General features: G+C 38.4%; 1 protein-coding gene across 1 annotated transcript; it reads right to left on the bottom strand.

The window, feature by feature from the left end:
- Positions 1–1,868: 1,868 nt before the first annotated feature.
- On the bottom strand, positions 1,869–20,519 carry NADSYN1 (NAD synthetase 1; the record flags this gene model as incomplete). The annotated part of the gene is given in 20 exon segments (XM_010183023.1): positions 1,869–1,950; positions 4,785–4,961; positions 5,679–5,807; positions 6,783–6,852; positions 7,327–7,458; positions 9,219–9,325; positions 9,898–10,033; positions 10,400–10,568; positions 11,248–11,350; positions 12,002–12,050; positions 12,266–12,390; positions 12,565–12,639; positions 13,357–13,488; positions 14,943–15,060; positions 16,505–16,593; positions 17,305–17,356; positions 18,269–18,358; positions 18,746–18,799; positions 19,888–20,005; positions 20,460–20,519. Coding segments are annotated over 20 exon segments (2,039 nt in total), but the record flags the coding sequence as incomplete, so codon positions are not given.
- Positions 20,520–20,710: the final 191 nt, after the last annotated feature.

Genomic DNA, 20,710 nt, shown 5'->3' with positions numbered 1-20,710 from the left:
AGTTATTTCCCATTCTCAGTAGACGGCAAAGCACTGATAAAATGAAGGTGGTGTTGATAACAGATGGAACAGGTACAGTGAAAATTTCAGGACAGTAAAGGAAAGTAGGGGTGGGCTGCTATGATCTGTATTCAGCAGTAGCAGGTAAGAAATAAAAGATAATTTGCACACATGTTGTAAGTGCCATTGCTAAGAAACACGAGTGTCCTTTCACCAAATGTCTGAAATATCCGGGGTAACCACAGTAACGGGAAGCACATGTTAACATTGTGTTATTTTTGCTATTATTTTTTACTTGAATGAAACCAAAGGTTTCCTCTTTTCTATGTTTGTCAGGAAAGAGAATCAATAACTTCATGAAGAAAACGAAATAAGAAGCCTTCAAATATAAAATGGATTCCTGAACTTGTGTTAAAAATTCATCCACTCCCTCTGGCTGGAATGAGAAGTGGAAGTGACCAACTGATGGTGAAGGAAGACAAATGTCAGCTGGGGTTTTCCGTCAGACAAACATAATCATTCTTCGTACCAGCAACATCCACTAAGTTAGCTATACATTTAAATGAATACCATATAATAAACCCACCAAGACCAGTGCAGCATCTTTACCTCTAAATGAATCAACTGTGTCTTTCTGGATTGTGAAAAACAAATGTGGAGAACACATCATTTAGCAGACATTTTCCATTAGCACAATGTACAACCATTTTAACAAAAGTCTTGCTTGGTTTAAGCTCCCCTGCTGTCACAGTTATAGTATTGTTTGCCCAGAACCTCAAAAATGCATTTCTAGCTTCCCCTATTAAAAGTTTATCTTTCAAATCAAAGTTTTACAAAGCAACAGAAATAGCTACACATTAAATGAACAAGCAGAAAAGAGATTCAAGTGAAGGAAGAACAAGTCTATCTTTATACCTTTTTTATTGTTCCACAGCAATGGACACATTTAAAAGATCAGTGAAGTAACGATGTTAAAACAGCTTTTTGCAAACAGTAGGTGGAAGGTGGGTAATGCACTAATTGAGCTCACAGGAAGCTGGCTTTATAGTTCCTTCTGCAATATTTCCTCCAATTACAGATGTTTTACACTAGGTGAGCTTGATTTCAACAGTAAAGGGATTATGCGGGCAAGTCCAATAACTCACAGATGGCATGGTCAGTGATAACAGATCACAGCTCCTGGACAGGCAGCACCAGAGCATACAGAAGTAGCAACAGTTTCATGGATACTAAACTTGTGTCCTCTTTGTTTAAGATACCATGCACCAAAACACATTTCACCCACTAACAAGATTACCCACCTGCTTCAAGTTAGACATGCTACCAATACCTTGCTGAATTAAGAGTTTATGAGGCCATTCAAAACACTGGATCAGTCTACATAGCCAATGCTAGATAAATAAAAACCATGTAAAATAAGAACCAAGTCAATTAGCATTATAAAATTACAAGTTTATTGCACAGTAAAATCAGTTTTTCCCCCTCAACAGCACATGCCAGAACTGTTAAAATTTTATACTTTCAGCTGAATGTTATTCAGAAATCATATACAAGTTATTTGGAACCAAACTTAATATTTGTACATGTATAGACTTCCAAAAAAGACTACTCTGCATTTGTTTATGACTGATGTGCTTATCCAAATATTTTCAATTAAACGCAATTAACTTGAGTAGTTGAAGAAACTCTTTAATATATGATTCTTAGCCAAACTACGGTTTAAGTATATTGAGAACAAAATGGAGTCAACAAAAAAAAATTATTTTATTACAAATATGATTTACAGTGGTCATTTCAAGAATTGTTTGGGTCATCTCCACTCATCTTCACAGTATACTCCAGTTTTGAGGATTCTGCTTAGCAAACTGATTACCAGAGTTAAACAAGACAGAAAAATCAGTCCACGTCTTCAGCTAGAGAAATTCCTTCCTTTTTTTCTAGCTTGGATACCTGCAAGTGAAAAGGAAAGTGATTCAATAGTAAAAATAAGTTTGCATTTAATATCTCCTATCTTTTCAGATTTCCATCACAAAACAGTGTAGAGTCCAGATTTATCAGGAACTGACAGCCACATACGCTCTAGGAGGCAACTGAGCTGAACAGGATATAAGTTGCAGTCAAAAGAGGAGGTCAAACTTTCTTCCCACCCAGCCCCTTAACCTCCTCCCAGCTGCATGCACCCATCAGTTCCTGAGCTTTTTGTCAGTTTGGTGACTTCATTTGGCTGACCAAGGAGTGACATAAGCACCAAAACCATCTCAGAAGCCAGGAGAGACAGAAAGAGAGAGAACACTGCGCCTTTCAGTGACAACTGTCAGATCACATCAGGCCATAACCTGAAACCCTGCCCGTAACAGTCAGTCTAGAATAATTAAAACAATACACAGGAAATGCTTTTCATGCACACATACACAATTTTATAAAACTGACCTTTACTGTTCTGAAAACTTAAGGAATCACCTTATATTAACCTAAGCTGTTGTTAAGACTAACAATATAAAGAGTTCCAGAAAGGATTCTACAAACTCATGGAGGAAAGACCAAGAGCACAAACTAAACACCATGTTCTGCACGTTATCTTTAACTCTAAAAAATTCAGTTCTACATTCCCCAAATCTATGGAGATATATAGGGAGGGTCATATTATATATTCCCTGTTCTTACGTTCTTCCTTCAACATCTGCTACTGGTTGTGAAGGACATGGACAAAGACATGCAGGTTGCAGGTTGCAAATCTTTTGGTTTGACCAAACACAGCTAATCCTGTGGTATGACCAGTACCTAATTCTTGGGGGTAACTGTGACAGCTTTCTTCTGAGCTATGCCACAGTCCCTTCAATTTATGCCAGCTATTAAAATCCCAGTGAACATTCTGGCACCCAGAAATGGTGTCTGCTCTGACCACACATCCTTTACCTCAGACATAACTCAGAAGGCAGAAGCTACAGACAGTGCTACTGGAGTTCCTAGGGTTGCTCTAAACCACAAGAAATTTCATCACTCAGGTAGAGCCTTCAGCTAAGTAGAGCTGTATGACACTAAGACTCCAAGGACAAATCTAGCAATACCCAGCAAATGCTATGATCTCAACCTCCTCTGCTCCTTCTGCAGCAAGTGTAGGGGGAATTTTGCACTTAAAAGCATGGATAACTAAATTGGCTTGACTACACTACAAACGTCCAAAGCAGAGGAGTACTTTCCATAAATCCACCAGATTTCTCTATCATTAGCACTCCAAGCCACTTCCCTTCACAAATGAGCTCAAGCTGTAATATGACTCTTCTACAGGAATATCTGGCATTACCTAACTAAAGGTGTTTTTTTAAACATCATTTAGAGTTTATGCCTTATTTTCACAGTCCTGTTACAACACCAAAAAAACCTGAAGTGCAGATTAAGTCCCAAGAGCATAATTATCAGTGAAATATTGTCCTAGAGAGTGATTCTCTTCAGAATTACAGTTGTGCCGAATATGCACAGTAAGTGGAAACTCTCACAGTATTCCCTTTATTGAACAGGCCAGATTTGACTCACATTATTGCAAGTCCAGTCTTGCAAAAAGCTATTTGTAACAATGAGTTATCAGCTCAGGTTACTGCTGAACTTTATCAGTTGAGGTTACTGTTGCCTACGTAACAGATTCTTCCCTGGATTGGACTCCCAGTTTTCAGGAGTAAGTTGCAATGGCCAGTGCCCTTGCACAGCACAACTGCTATTTCATACAAATCTAGTTAAAGAGTGTAACAATATCCTAGATCATGAAAAGATCTTAATCACATTTACTGTAAGCATAAAATAATTACATTTTGGTCCAGACCCTACAAAAATATTTTATCCAACTCCCACTGAGGCCAAAAGAACTTCTGCCCTGGACTTCAGTGGGAAAAAGTCCAAAATGACAGAAAAAACCCACCATACAGACCTACAAAAAAGCGCTGCACGTGGTAGCTTTTATCCTAGGTTTCAAGGCAATAAAACACTATTACATCATGTCTGGCATTTCACAGATGAGGGAATTAATATTTTATTACATATATAAACATTCTTAAAAGCAACTGAGGTGTAAAATCTCTGGCAGAAAAAAACTTCAAGGTGCTAAAACTCTTCAGCCCAGCACTTTTGCCATATAAAAAATGCATTAAAATAATGTCAGAGGTGTGACTGAAAACTACAAAAACCTAAGCATGGTTTTGATAGTTGCCTGAACACCTCCACACCTCACAGTGCTCAAACCAAGCGCTGCACCATTACTGTTGCTGTATTTGAGCAAACCCGTATTTGTGAGTCAACTGACTTGAAGGTTCAAAAAAGAAATTGTTGTAGAAGCAGGTGGGAGAAGCATTCACAATGAATTGCTGCCTCTTACTGGCTTTTCTCACGCAGATGTAGGTCAAGTCTTAATCCTGCAATTAAATAGATCCCTTCAGACAGGTCCTGAACTGAAACTGAAACACATAAGCTTGTTCTCCACATTCGCACAAGACTTGATGTGTATGTGTACACCTATTTGTGTTTGGTCTCAATACATATATTCTCTTTTTTTTTTCCTCTTCTTCTTGCCTTCATAGCAAGCTGTACTTAACAATGAAAAAAAAAACCCAGCCTACACTGAAACTAGAGAATTCTTAGCCTCATAGTTTTGTCAAAAGAACAACCACGGCTATTTCTGTAGTAACTATTATCCTAAATTCTAGTTGTCTTTTGCTGGCGATGCACTAGAATTGGGCTTCTCCCACTGCAAGGACTTGAAATATAAAACCATACAAGGAGTAGAGGGCATTTACCTGTTTATCTATGCACCTAAATTGCCAGGACCACGCGGTGTTATAAAGGAAAGGCCTCAGGTCAAATCGGTTGTCATCCGGGCTGTAGTTTTCAGCATGGTAGGAAGGAGTGAGGGTGGTCATTTTATGTCTGTTAACTGAATACATCCTGAAGAAATGCTTAACCTTTGATGCCACCTGGTGTACAAAGAATATAGCTTTAATCAGATGAGGTTTCTTAGTATTTTAAAAAAATCAGAGAACAAAATTTTGGAGACTGTATTGTAGCTTTACACATCCATTTCTTTCCGTTAGCATTTACACAACTTATCTGCCACTACCAGCAAGAATCACTGTAAATGACTCTCCCTGTAAGAGGCATTTCAGATCATTTTCAGACACTGCCTCCATCTCTGCACCTATCGTTTACCAATAAGGAAGTGCCTTGTAAGAAATACAACACTAAGCTCTGCAATTCAGGTGACAATCTGAACTTTTTCCTTTATGCACAAGAAGGGAAGAATTGCTGGACAGCAAAGCAGATACCTCTTCAGTGTAGGTAATCTTTCAAAGCAAGAACCATTTTTTGCCTCAGAATACGTAACCAAAGGCTTCATGAGTAGTTAGCTGTGTATATTTCAGAGAACAGTTTTCCCCTGAAGGTATAGTTTTGAAGTAATTACCCAATTATTGTTCTAACAATTTGCAACACAGACAACAAGCTCCATTAATTCAAGAAATGCATATCAGTTTTTCCAGCATATTCTGCTACAGCAGTAGAATAATCTCAAAACTCAGAATAATTAAAGTACCCTTTTAAGTTAAAAGGAATTCAATTCAACCTGTCTCCAAACACACTGTATTTTGGCAAAGACATTACATGATTTGATATTTCAAAATTTTTTTGTATATTACCTCTCTTGGAGTACAAATTTCCTTCCACATATTAATCAGCTTACAGAACATACTGTATGGTCCAGCCTTTGCTATTTTTCTTAATTTGCCATAGACTGAGAGCTCTGCATATGTCATCCCCATATCTGCCTGAAAACACACACAAAGCAAGTCACTAAAAATCTTAACCATGCAAATTACAATCAGTAGTCTTATGGAGCCACTACAATAACCCAGTTTAATCAAAGAAACACCAAAATGAAATTGCCAATGATCAAAAAGACAAAGAGATGGTAATATTATGAGCAGAAGCAAAAAAAAAAGATCTTTCTCTGAAACAGGAGATTTTAAATTCTACAATGAATGTATTTGATTTGGCCAGTGAAAACATTTCTTTCCTGAGAAAGATTTGTTCATTTTCCCTTCCAGGTAGCTTAAATGTAGTGTGTATCAGCAAGGTAAGGCCAAATGAAGAAAACCACTAATTCAAACTCAGCAATCTTTTGCTTTATCATAAAGAGTTTTACAATACCCTACAGTTAAATATTCAACACCCCTTAGAGGTAGTTGTTAGACTTAGCAGTTCTCTCTTATCCAAGTGGATAGCAAAGAGGGTACAGGGAGAAGAGGAAGGGCTTTGCCCCAGTTGCTTTAATAGCAGTAAGGCCCTGACTGATTCTCTTCTGATATTAAGAAAATATAAAACAAAGAGACTTTCAGAACATCCATCCTTTTAAGTGCCCAAAATATAAAATAATTTTTTTAAAAAAGTTACTTGCTGTTTTGGAAACTGTTGTCAACATAGATAAAGCTGGAACAGGTTGCCCAGGGAAGTTGTGGATGCCCTGTCCCTGGAAGTGTTCAAGGTCAGGTTGGACAGGGCTTTGGATAACCTGGTCTGGTGTGAGGTGTCCCTGCCCATGGCAGGGGGATAGGACTGGATGAGCTTTAAGATCCCTTCCAACCCAAACCATTCTATGATCCTAGTATGGGATACTAGTGCCTTGTCAGCAGCTTTAAGATTGTTTACAACATGTTTATCAATAAGCACGGATACATACATGAGCAAACAATAGTTATTGGACAAAAAATGATTTCTTGGGAACATTTCAAAATCACCATTACCTCATCAGTTTGAGCCACTTGTCCATCCACAAGGGGCTCTAACTCTGCAGTGGGTGGAGCTGACATGATACTGTAAGAAAAAGGTAAAAAAAAAAAAACATTAATTCTGTCCAGGCTCATGAGTACTAATTAATAAACAATCTGGTTTGCTGAAAAGCAAATGCTTTATTCAAAACTTTTTCAGGGCATAAACTGCTAAAGAACTAGCTAACTCTAAAGAAGTGGTACTTGCAAGCTGTTCCAGGTTTAAAAACCAATGCTTTACACCAACAACGTAAAGGAACTGGTTCAAGCAGTTTCTTCAGTGCACAACACAAATGCTTGCATATGGTAACTCCTAAGACTGGCGGCATTTTCAGCACCCAGCAGTTTACATTGTGTAAGTGTACGCAATCATTTAAAAGCAGAGGGATGTGCAGCATACTTTTCTTTGTTAGCATTTGCAATATTACTACAGCTTAGTTCTCTAGTAGAGAAAACCAGACTGTGAAGTCCACAGTATGCCATATACACAGTGACCAAGTATCACTGCTTCACTACTCACCTTCTAAGGGCTGTGAGCTGAAAATTTTCAATGCAATATTGTATGAAGTTCTTCAGATCAGTCTTGCTGATTCCACCAATGGGATTGATATCAGCACTTGAGCAATCGTACTTTGTCAAGTAACCTCGGAGACTGAGCAAGAGAGGAGATTTTATATAGTAATAGTAAAGAATAAAGTAACATTAGTATAATATATAATTATTTATACTATGTAGAATGTGTATGCTGTATAAAGACAGGGAGAAATAGACTGTGTATTGTTAACATATTTATACAATAAGAGGTAAACAGGTGTTCAGCTGCAACAGGGTTATCCTAAAGCCATTAAATTTTAATTTGAAGCACTGCAAAACTGCCCATGCTAAGATAACTTACTTGATGCAAACAATTAAAATTGTTTTCTGTCCTCATTAATTAAAAAAATAAATCCCAAAACACCCATAGAATCAGCACGCACTAATCTCCCAGCTTTTGAGGTTAGCAGTCCCACAATCTTATGGGGATTGCTTTAATCTTCAAATAGTCAGCTCTAATAAAGTACTCCAGATTTTAAAAATCTACTTGTCAACTCAAAGTTCATAATTTCATAGAATCATAGAATACCCGCTTGGAAGGGACGACAAGGATCATCTGGTCTGACCTCTCGAGGTAAAAGTATCGTTTAAATGAGATGAGTCAGCACCCTGTCAAGCAGACTCTTAAAACTGACCAGTGTAGGGGGATTTACCACTTCCCCTGGGAGATTGTTCCAATGTCTGATTGATCTCATGGTAAAAAAAATTTCTTCTGGAGTTCAGTAGGAATCTCTCCAGAAACAACTTGTGTCTGTTACCCCTCATCTTTTCCATGTGACTCCTTGTGAAATGGGAGTCTCCATCTTCTTGGTAGCCACCCTTTATGTACTTGTACATGGTAATAAGGTCCCCCTAAGCTTTCTCTTCCCAAGGCTGAACAGGCCCAGTTCTCTCAGCCTTTCTTCATACAGCAGGTCTTCCAGTCCTCTGATCATCCTCATGGCCCTTCTCTGGACCCTTTCCAACCTGTCCACATCTTTTCTGTGTAGCGGGGACCAAAACTGGACACAGTACTCAAGGTGTGGTCTGACTAGTGCTGAGTAGAGAGGGATAGTGACTTCTTTATCTCTGCTGGTGATGCTCTTTTTAATGCAACCCAGCATCCTGCTGGCTTTCTTTACAGCTGCAGCACACTGTTCACTCATTTTGAGCTTGTCATCCACCAAGACCCCCAGGTCCCTTTCCACAGGGCTACTCTCTATCCAGGTGGAACCCAGTCTCAGCTGCATTCCTGGACTATGTATTCCCAGGTGCAAGACCTTACATTTGTCCGTGTTGAACTTCATAAGGTTCCTGCTAGCCCACTCGTCCAGTCTGTCCAGGTCTTCCTGGAGGGTGGCTCTCCCTTCTGGAGTGTCAACTACCCCACTCATTGGGAAAAAGCTTTTGCTTCCCTAACTGCATCCCTGCATGCCCTGGCAATGCCTTTGTAACTTTCAACAGGCGATGTTCCACTTTTCCATCTCTGGTACATTTCCCTTGAATTAATTTAATTTCTACTACTGTAATTGTAAATACAACAAATAACAGATTGAAAAGTTAACCCGGTAACTGCACAGGGAGGCTCTACTGAAAATGGCTAAGGAAAGAACTGCAGTTACTGGAAAACCATGACAATACTTTGCCTGTAAACTTCTGAAAAACAGACAATTTTCCATTCAGGCCAGTTCAATTTTCATTCATTTCACTGCTATCAGTATATTCTTAGCTTGTTACCTCTTCTGAGTAATAATCTACACTGGGATCTGGTAGAGTTGCAAGGAAATGCAGTGGCCTCTTTCCAGTTCACCTGAATTTACACTTCTGTCTTTCACCAACCTTTCATCCACATTGGCTGATCCTAGCACCAGAAGTCCCCCTGGCATCCCACGAGTCCAAAGTGCCAGCTGAGCAAACAGGTAGGCAAGGACCATTCTTATTCTAGCCTGCAAAGCGAAATGAAAAATTTACAAAGCAGAATAATTTCTCTCTAATCACTTTTATTAATCAATTCTCTAAACAAACCCATAAAGAACAAAATGCAAGAGGGTTAAGCGTTACTACAAGAAGCATGGTCCTGTGGAGAAGACGACGAACACATTTAGGAAAGCCAGGTTCAGTATCCACTACTGCCACGGCCTCACATGACTGAGCAAGTTTTTTCTACTCTGAATTGCAGAATGGGGAGTAGTTACCATTTTCTACGTCCTAAAAGCACTAATAAGGATCCATGAGGGATGACCACACCCTTTACGGAGTATTAGACTAAGTGGATTTATTTACATAAAATTTATTAAAAGTTCTCTTTGCTTTTGTCCCCATTCTGAAACTCATCTTCTTCTAAGGATGGTAATAATATCAAATAGACCTGAGATTCAACATCCAGCTCTAGCTAAAATTATGTGTGCTGTTAAGCAAATCGCCACACTCCTCTGTGACAAAAGCCTATCCCACTGCAAAAAGCCGAAAAAAAGGGAAAAAAAAAAGTCTGACCTGATTCAGCCTACATGAAACACACCTGCACATTCTGGAGTGCTAGGTTTTCTCTGCTGCTCCCTCCGTAGACAGAAAACCGGGGAGTTCGACCTGTCACCACACTGAAAATTCCCACAATAGCTTTCACAGCTGCATCTATGTTCAGATTGATGTGATAGCTGAGAAGAATTCAAGCAGAAGTAAATCAACTAGCACAACCTGACTATAAAACAGCATTTTTTTTAAAAAAGGTAAAAACCCACCCATCAAATGATGTTTTAAGGCTGCTACCATCTAAGATCCAGTATGAAGAAATTTAGGAAAGAAGAACACTTTCCAGAGTCTGTTTCCAAATATCCACATTCTTCACCAAATACTTCTAAGTTTGCCTCACATTTACAACCTTAAATAATAATGTCTGTAATACTCCTACTTAACACGCTTTCTCTTCCTCTCCTATTTTTTTCCCATTTCAGAGTTTGAAAGTTTTCTACTAAAGTCTTTTTTTATTTTTATTTTTTTCTCTAGTATTTCTCAACTTGTACCTGCCTATTTGCTCAGCCAGAAGTTTAGCTCTATTGCAAGTATCCTGGGATGAGTTCTCGCTAGCCATATAGCAAGTGGTAAAGATACGCTTGCAGAATTCTCGAGGATCCTCAGGGACATAGGTCTCATCGCTCACAATCCTGCGCGCATCAGCCAGCACATCTGCATCTGAGGACAAAGCAAAAGAAATAGAACAATGGTGGAAATTGCTGTGCTCCTGCTATCCAGGATATGCAAGCATCTTGCATGTTTCTTGTATTCCAATTAAGCTTTACACTGCCCATCATAAATAAAATTACTCCATCTAACTCTCCAAACATCTTTTCATGTATCAAATAAAAGAATTCTTGATTTTGAATCTAATTTTGAACATGAAAATATTAAATGCTTTTGTTCTATGCCTTAAAAGAAACTTCACAGAAAACATGATCAAACACATACAAAAGCTTAGCTAAATGCATATAGTCTACTCAGAGCTAGTGTAAGAGCTTGAACCATGTCTAATCATGTTTTGTGGCACTAAATTTAATAGGAGAAAATTCTCATGACAAACTGAAATCTCAAAACTACATCAGCCAACATTTTGAATGATAATCTAGACAGAAACTAGACTAAGTTCCACATCCAATTCTTATACCCAAAATGGAAACTACTAAGCCAATTCAAAGAACCTGAAATCTGGACGCATATTCTTGCTGGAATATCTGAAGAGATACAAAGGACTGCATTAGAACAACTGGGCAAGAGTCTACTATTAATGACCCTTTGCATCTATTGCACCCAGCTAATATTAACTTGTCTGTAACCACAAGTAAACATGGCCAGCCAGACATGCATATCCACTTACTTCCATTCTTGACTGCCAGGCAAACCTGGTGACACATAGAATATACTATGCAAGCTGTAGCAGAGCTGTCAATTCCACCACTAAGAGGTAGGAGAAATCCTGCCTTGAAAATAGAGCAAGGAAGATATTCTAAATTGCAAAATTAGAAAAATATGTATTGTTCTATTCAGAAATGTACTCTTGTAAAAGAATTACACATGCATTGTTCAAGTCTGCTTATATTCTACTGGGGAAAAACAAACAAATAAACCAGACATATCAAACCCTCTTAAACTCTCATCTCTAGTTACTGTAAACCCTCTGGCTAGAAAAACTTCAAGTATTTCTTTACTCTCTAGTAAGACAGAAAAGCTAATTAGAGGGAATAAATTTGTCATATATATTTCACTATTAAACTGAATTACTAGTTCATGTCACACTGCTTATTTTAAGCATCTCTATTATGCCATTAAAATATTTTCCTTACTTAAAGAAGTGTTTCAAAGAAAAAGAAATGCCCTTTATTAGGTAAGCTCGACTCTTGCTTTCAAAGAAAGCATGATTCCTAAGGAAAAAAACTAAAGGGCACACTGAAGTCACACTTTGCATACAGGTTTTAAGACTGAACGAGTTACCAGTGAAAAACTCAAACCTTGCACCTTGGACTAATATCACTTTCCATTAACAGCAGCACAGAATGTGCAGCAATGTGTACTGCCCCTATGGCACAGAAGGTGATGTGAATGCCAAGGTAAAGAACAAAAACATTTCTTACCTGTTTGCTGCGCCTTAAATAGTCCCAAAGCCAACATGCAGGACCAAGGCTGAAATTACAGAATATGCTTATTCCAAGAGGGTTATGGAATAAGATCTAAGTAAGTCAACATATTTACTGTTGTCTACCAATGAAATACTTTCTTTACTTAAATATAAGTAAGATCTTACATTTATCTCTCTTTTTTGTTTGTTTATCTGAGCTTTTGGGTTTTGTTTTTTTAAATCAAAATAATTTTCAAGCAACAGATCGGGATGTGCTTACCTGATCTCCTCCTCAGGACTATGATGTCTCCACTGGATTGGCATACAAGTAGGTACAGCTACATCATCAGAAGATGACAGATCAAAATTCACTTTTACCCTGGGATAAGGATTCACTTTACTTGCCTAAGCAGTAGGACAGAAGAATTGAGAAGGCATTACTTTTAATGCAGCATATGCCTATAAAACATCAGATCTATAGAATACTGTGAAAATCAAGACATGCAAATACTTTTAAAATTCAATAACTATTCAAACTTGGCAGAGTTTACAAACATAACCTCCGTAAAGAATTCTTACTGCTAAGTTACGAGATGAAATCTCTGCTCTGTAACTTCGAACATCCTCCAAGTCCAGAGTGGCAACCAGCACCTCCTATGGAAAAGATTTCAACATCAGATTCTACACAAACAGAAAAACAATGTCTGATAGCATACAAAAAATGCAGGGGAAGAAGAATACATGCAACTTTTTCCAACACAGATTTTAAGCAAACACAACTGACTCACTGCATCAAGTACACCAGGATGCTCCAAAACCACGACAAATGCATAGCGTTTGTCAGATGGCTGAACAATAGGTTCACTATCAGCAGCAGCAAAGGACAAGAGGAAAAGGCAAGTACCATACTAAGGAAAGAGATTAATTTGGCACATGTGAGGAAATCCACAGCTTTGATGACAAAACTACTGAGAAAAGGCTTTTTGAAGTAAAGCTCAACCTAGCAAACCTTTTGTCTACCAAATCAGGTCATAATTAGAACACTGTAACCTTTACCTTTTTTTTTTCCTTAGATAAGGGATTATAAGTTAACAGGGTCTCTCCTAAACATGGTGACTGAATAGACAAATATTTTCATGAAGTTCTTCCACTGTGACAGCTCTTCCTCGCTCACAAAAGCAGCAAACCTGTAGCTCAGGTCTGGGCAATCTGACTAGGGAAAACCTTGGATCTAGCTGAATAGCATAGTAAAAAAACACCTTTTTTAGTCTAGACACAGATCTAGTATCTGCAATGTCTGGAAAGTGTTGAGCATAAATGTAGCTGTACTAATTTCAGCTGTAATTAGCAGTTATAGGTTGAATACATTACCACATCATCGAGTGAAAACTGGGATCCTTGTGCAACTGTTTCTCCATTCACTGAAATCATGGCACAGCCATCATAATACAGACGATCACCATCACAGCCTTTCTGGTTAGCTAGAACATATATTCCACCATTCTGTGCGGAAAACAAACATGCAGACAAAAAAAATGCTTTTCAAAATATAGCACCTGACAGAATGTTAAAAGATAAAATGTTATTTCTCTGTTCCTGTCCTTCTTATAATCTTCCTGTCTTTAAACTGTGAATGATTTACAGCTGGGACTCTCTCTTGTCTTGTACTTTGAAAAAGTACTTTTTATAGTGACATGCACAACAAATAAGTAATTACATAAGTAAATGTAGTAAGTAAGCTCTATCGCTTGCACACTGTTGGAAGACAGGAGTTTTCTGTTATTAGCAAGAGTCAGCCCCAAAGAGAGAGGGCTGCACTTCTAAATTGAAATTCTAAGTTGAAAATGAAATTGAGAAAAGGAAGAAGATGACAACAGAAGCTGTGTTTGGATAGCTGAAGACAGAGCAGATACTGTAAAATATAACCAAAGCATGTTAAATTACAATTACAAAGCAGTGGTACAGATTCAACATTTTTCAGTGTAATGTACATCCATTACTTTGTTTTTTGTCCCCATGTTAAATACTATTACAGTCTTACCACTAAATGTGTTCTCTTCTTTAAAATAAAGAGAACTTTCAAAGTAGAAAAACATAATATATTTTAAGTAAGAAGATAACAGGGAAAAAATGAAGTCTGAATGAATTCGTTTAAACACTGATTTTTATCTCCCCTTCCCGATACAGTTACTAATATACCACTGCTTGGTTGTCCTTTTTGCAGAATGTGCATTCAACACCACCCTTTCAAGATGGTTATTCTCTGTACGCAGTCGATTCAACATTTCATACTTCCAATTACAGAAAGTCAGTTACTCTGATTAACTGTTTTCTATCCGTTATACAAGTGCAATTTTTTTTCCTTCTTTGTTTATTGGAATTAAGATTGAGGACATCAAATACGTTTTTGGAGCATAAGTCTCCAGAGCTGGGAGTTGTCAAACTGTTTTAAGGTATTCTGACTCTTTTTTATAGATGTGCATGAAAGACAGTTGGCATGCAAGTGCAGAACTATGTGTTCCCATACAAAGTTTCTTCTGGGAGTTCCCTCCACACATACACAGGTAGGTTTGTATCTCCCCTATTCCCATACAAATACCAAAGAGCCTCTCTTCTGATCTGCTGCTCCACAGATCAGAGCTGACCTGCAATCAAACAGCCTCTGACATTTGGGGTCACAGAGCTGCAAATAAGTTACAGAGCTTCGTATTACAGCATGATATATCACAGGGCGCCCCACAGAAGTGCAATCCTCCAGACAGAGAGCTCGTTCCATACAGCTGATTCAATCAGAAAAGGTAATTACAGGTAAGAAAACACGAAACTAACAACAAGGACTACCGAGGCCCCCACACTCATGATATGTCCTGTCACAGGAGAACAGACTGTTCTGAAAACAAAATATAATAAAATGAGGTGCATAACCAGAAAATTAATGTATTTTTTCAAGCATATACCTTTGCTGTGGCAGAATTCACCAAATCCACCCGGGTGTGCGCCTTCCGCAGCACATGGTGACTCCCTGAAGAGTTAGTGAAAATTTCCACGCCATCAAGTCCCATTTCAATGTGAGGGCTGTCAAAGCAAAAGGCAAAAAAAAGTTCAGCTGGCAATACTATTCTGTGAATACTGCACGTATCATTTAAAACCACTGACAAAAATATCGATGTCATTGACCGTTTTCTGCATGCCTTAGCTCAAACAAGGACAGGGGTCTCGAAAACATCAGTTTTCTTGCGTTGCCTCACTCTTGTGTCAAAAACCAGTAGTGGTTGCTGAGGGCAGAAGAGCTTTTGCTCATTCTGCTCTAAATGAAATGCTTTCTCCTGTACTCTATAGAAGCCTGGGTCTCAAACAAAGAGAGAATAAGACAACCTTGGTTTGAAAGGGCAACATGGAGATACTCTTGCAAGGTCAGTTGTCTCGTTTTCCTTCTCTCTTAGTAAATCCAAAAGCATAAGCAAACAGAAGCATGAGAAAACAACTTGTACTGCATTTTTCTTTTTCCAGTGTCAAAAGACAAACACGAAAAAAATCACATCTTTGTCTGTAACACACCACACCTTCTGCAGTTACAAGAAAAGGAATGTCTGTAACTGGGAGATCTGGAAAAGCATCAGGAACATTTTGTTTATTTTGTGTTAACTGCAACACCTTTCATGCAACCATATCTCCCACCCCACATCAGAGCTCTGTGAATGGGATCTTCTTTGTCACTGGGAAGAACTTTCAGCTGTAACAGGGACTAAAATAATAACAGGAAATATTACTTTAGGGCACTAGGCTTTGCTTTCCCTTAGTGACTTCTTGTTGTTTCCTTCTGTGTTGTCTGATGCTGGGTAAAAATAAAGCAGAAGGATTAAGCTAACAGTGAAAAATAAGCAATATATCTCAAAGTGATGTTGCCTAGAAGCCTATGCTCTAGCTTTTCAAATATAAGAGATCGATTTGTCAGTTAAGAGGAACACTTTGAAGAAGTTGGCCAAAGCCAAAAATAAAAAGAATAAATTAAAAGACCTACTAGTAGTCTCAAACTTTTGAGACTAGGTACAGTAAGTGGGAATAATACAGGATTATAATTACTAGACAAAATCAATACAAATTGACACAAAATAATTTTGTCACTTTGACCCTAGATCAAGTTAAGAGATGGATCCAGAGAGGACATTTCAAACTCAGGCTGAACTAAAAGATAAACAGCATCTGGAATGTGAGCAGCTATCTGTACAGTTATCTGTAATTTAGATCGCCTCTTTCATTCTGCTGCTTTTCAGTATTTCTCTCCTGCCTTCTGTTTCAAATGTACTTAGCTTAACCACCTACAACTTTTTTGCCATCCTGCATCTAGCCTAGTGAAATCTTTCCCATGATGTATTTATTGCTTCTAATTATATTTTAGCTTACTGGCACTTTCTGAAAGATATATTACATAGAATAATAAGCAGATTTTCTCAAACATTTATTTCAGGCAGGTCCAGGGTATATTTTAGTTTACTTTTCATTTCTTCTTCTCCTTTACCTGTTTGGTGCCCAGAGTTCTTCACATATTTCTGTCCCTAGGCAGGTATCTTTGGTTGCTAGCACTGCATCTCCAAAAGGAACAGTTTCCTGAGAAAAAACAGGAACATCTTTATGCACGTGTAATAGAAAAATCTATTCCATTCAAAAAGTTAACTACAAATCTAAAAAAAATAAAAAGTTGAATATTCAGTTATGTGAAATGAGTGACACAATATCAATCACATTACACACACACACACACACACACAGAAAGCTCTAAACTGCAACTTTCTGGATCGTACTGAAGTTTTGTGTTGAAATTTCAAGAGTATTCAGATCCAATGCTTTGCTTCAGGACAGGACAACTGCTTTTGAATTAACCAATCTACAGAACAGAGACTGTCTTTTGCTAGGAATCACGTTCATGCTTTAGCAGGAAATAAGTTTTAGACTCTTCTCAATTAAGATTACTCTTTTTGGTTTTTTAGGGTTTTTTACCTCAAAACACAATAATTTCTAGTCTCAAGCACAGATAAGCTTAGCACCAGAACTGTGCAAAATAAGACAAGCAAGGTCCTGTAGGAGGACAAATGAGGCAAGTTCAAAATTTATTTGATTTGCTGCCACATACTGACATAAACACAGTTACATTATGCTCTCATTTAATATAACTGAGAACTATCACTGAAACCTATGAATTTCAACATGACTGACAGCAGAATTTGGTGTACTACAGTTTTATGCTACAAATTCTGTTGTTTAAATTGCTGAATCTGGAAGACGCTAAAGTTAAAAAGAAAAAATCCTTTAAAAACTTACCTGTCCAGTCACTTCCTGAATTATCCTGGGTAGAAAATATTCCTCCACGTGCCTAAAGCAGGTTTATAGGTCGTGAATATATCATTATTTAAACAACAGCATAAAAAACTATTTTCATCTCCACATTTTCTCACCTCCTAACACTGATTAACGAAATTGTACTTCAGTTGAACCAGGCTGTGTACATTTTAAAAAGAAAAAGGACCTTCATACTTTCTGTGAAATTAATCAGAAATATTAAGATTGTAAGCAAGCAACATCCCACTTCGCTTCAGAAATGGATGGTAAACAGAGTTCCATCCTAGCTATAAACTAGACCTAACAAAGAACACATCAAACAAATCAAATACCAAATAAAAGTTTCTCTTTTCACAGCGCTACTACATGAGTAACTTGGAACATATTTGGAATTGACTGGGGTTAAGAGGACAGATACTCAGGGGCTCTTTCAGGAGTACTTTACTGAGACCTTCGAGTTAGAATCACTCTCTGATTACAGGATGAGTGCACTGCATCAGAGATGTATCAAGTGATACAGATGAGCATCAAGTGTATTTTGCAGCATCATAAGGTATGTAGCTTTCATCCTCTGCAATCGTTAAAACTCTGACAGAGCTCATCCATTTCACATTGTTTTCCAGTTTAATATTGAACAGAATGCAGCAACTGAGCAGATAAAGACAGGCTCTTCCAATCCTGAACTGCATACAGTTAGAAAGTAGACACATGAGAAATGGTATTACTACACTGGTTGCAGGATCATTCAGCTACACTTATCCTTACAGCTAAGCAATTCAAGAGTCTGATTGTATTTAATAAGCTTCAATTACATAGTGTAGATGACTGTCTTGCTGCTCACCCTGTAGCAGCACTGATGGATTACTATAGAGATTTCAGCCCTTCTGCTGTGGCTGCAAACAGCAAGCTGTGTTTTTAAACCAAATTTTAATGGTAGCCAGCCTACCTTGCTTTGTTCCATGGGGTAAACCATCTCAGTTCCCTGTAGTTTCCTGCATTTGCCAATGATATTTTTGGTCTGATTAGAAGAATTTTTCTTAAAACAAAACAGAAAGGCCAAATTAAGACCTGATGTAGAGCCAAACAAGACTAAATAATAACACTGATTAGTAACAACCCTTTTTGTCTACTATGATGTACATTAAACAACTACTACATACAGTAATTTTTACAGTTTCTGTTTGCAGATTTAAGGAGATTTTTTTCCTGGAGTCTTTCAAAAAGCAGGAGAAATTTAGTTTCTACAAATTCAGACAGGAAAAAGTGATAATGGAAAACATCAGTTGTCTCTCTGAAATTTAGTAAGTAGGATGACAACTCCATCACTCTACATAGCACTGATGAATCTTTCTTGAAGGCCAAACAGGTCTCTGAAAAGATACACTAAAGTATTGTCTCTCAAAACACATACAAAACTACTTACTTATTTAAAAAGATCACTCGACAATTGTAACGAACATTTCTGTGCAGAACAGGCCTGTGAGAATAAGAAGCAAAATTAGCAGTGGCTAGGCCTATTAAATGAAATTTTAAAAGCTACAGAATCTACTTCACTGCACAAAAACTATTCTTAAGACAACACTTCTATACTGTATTACTAAAGGGAATTAAACAAAACAATATATAAAGTTTTAGCTTCTATTTTTTTAATTCAAATAGTTGTTTGCAAAAATCAGAGTTACTGACCATACCATCAGTCTCACACACACACACACAGAATCGCTCAGTTGGAAAAGACTTCTGAGATCATCCCGTCCAACCGTTCCTGTCTACCCCCTAAACCATATCCTTAAGTACCTCATCTACCCGCTTTTTAAATACATCCAGGGATGGTGACTCCACCACCTCCCTGGGCAGCCTGTTCCAGCTTCTGACGACCCTCTCAGTAAAGAACTTCCTCCTTATCTCTAACCTGAACCTCCCTTGGCACAGCTTGGTGCTCAGATATATCAACAACTCCCAGATCACTGGCATGCCTTAGAAACACAAGCAGACCGTTTATTTAATCAAACCTGACTTCCTGTGATACCACCAGGCTGGCTGAAAACAAAGTTAGCTTTACACATCTGCATCAATACTAACAAATAGGAGTACATGTTAATTTCACAGTTGTAATTTATCACTGTTCACTGTCAGCACGTGACGTACAATGGTTTCAGTGAGTTTGACATACATGTATAATGTAAAGATGTCTGCCAGGCAAAGCAAGTTACATGAGCCCTGACATTCCTGAAAGACAGCCAACTTATGAAGTCCTTGACATTACATAGAACATGAAGTTCTACCCATGGCAACAGGGCGCAGCCATTAAGGTTCCCAATAAATAACTGTAACTATCCTATTACTCTCTTGAAGGTCTCAACCACCAGAAATCTTTGAAAGGATTATCTTTCAGAAAGTGTTTTGCATTATGCGGTTCCAGTCATGGTAATTAAAAGGGAAAGGTAATTCAGTTCCTAAGATGTGTTTAAAAGGTTGGTGCAGAGCCCTCACTACCCAGAAACATAGCAGAGGCAGCATTTCTAAAGACCTATCCCTTTATCATACTTACACAAAAAAACTTACATTCCCACATCACAGATAATATCTTGAGTGGCTGGAGACTCCAAAAGCTTTGCCAGAACTTGAAATGAATGCAAGAGTGTGTCAGATTCATAATAGTGATCCGAACAGCCATAACCACTGCATATAAAAACACAAGAAATAAAAAATTCAGCCAACATCAGCACCAGAGCTGCGTCAGAGAAGTAACACCTCATCCACACAGGCAATTTATACAGAACATGCAGGAGCACTGTTGCCAACATCCTCCCTACCAACAGCATTTACAAAGCCATGGCATTGCTGAGATATTCCTTTTGAGAGCAGCAGCCTGTGCCTAGGAGGAATTCAAAGCACTAGAGTTGCTGTGAAGACTCCCTGAAATAGCTCAACAAATCAACGGTACTGGTCACGTTTCCAAGACAAGAGGACTGATCTTGTGCTTGCAACCACAGTGCTTTGCATTGCACTAGCAGCCACATTATTTAAGCGATTCTTTGGGCATTAGAGCACTACAGACTGGATTTTCTTACTGGCCGTTCTTCAGTAATTAACCTGGGACATATAAAACCCAGAACCAACAAAGCGCTCCTCCCAGATTTCGAGCTCTGGTCAAAGCCGGTACCGGGCTCCTTTGCTCTTCGCGATATCAATACCTGGAAGAGGGTTGGATTAAACACCAGTCGGACGCTCAGGCCCGGCCCGGCTCGCCCCGCACAGACGCCCCCGGCCGCGAAGCCTCGCGAATCAAACTGCATCAAACAGGCAGAAAGGCGCGGAGGGAAAAAGGGAGGGAGGGAGCTTTCCAATAGCGCTGGGCACAGCCGGGAGCTCTGCAGGGCTAGAG

Source organism: Mesitornis unicolor, unplaced genomic scaffold (genome assembly GCF_000695765.1).
Source record: "Mesitornis unicolor isolate BGI_N332 unplaced genomic scaffold, ASM69576v1 scaffold41784, whole genome shotgun sequence".
Taxonomy (NCBI): domain Eukaryota; kingdom Metazoa; phylum Chordata; class Aves; order Mesitornithiformes; family Mesitornithidae; genus Mesitornis; species Mesitornis unicolor.
Note: the sequence above shows the minus strand (reverse complement) of the source record. Positions and strands in the feature narration are given on the sequence as shown.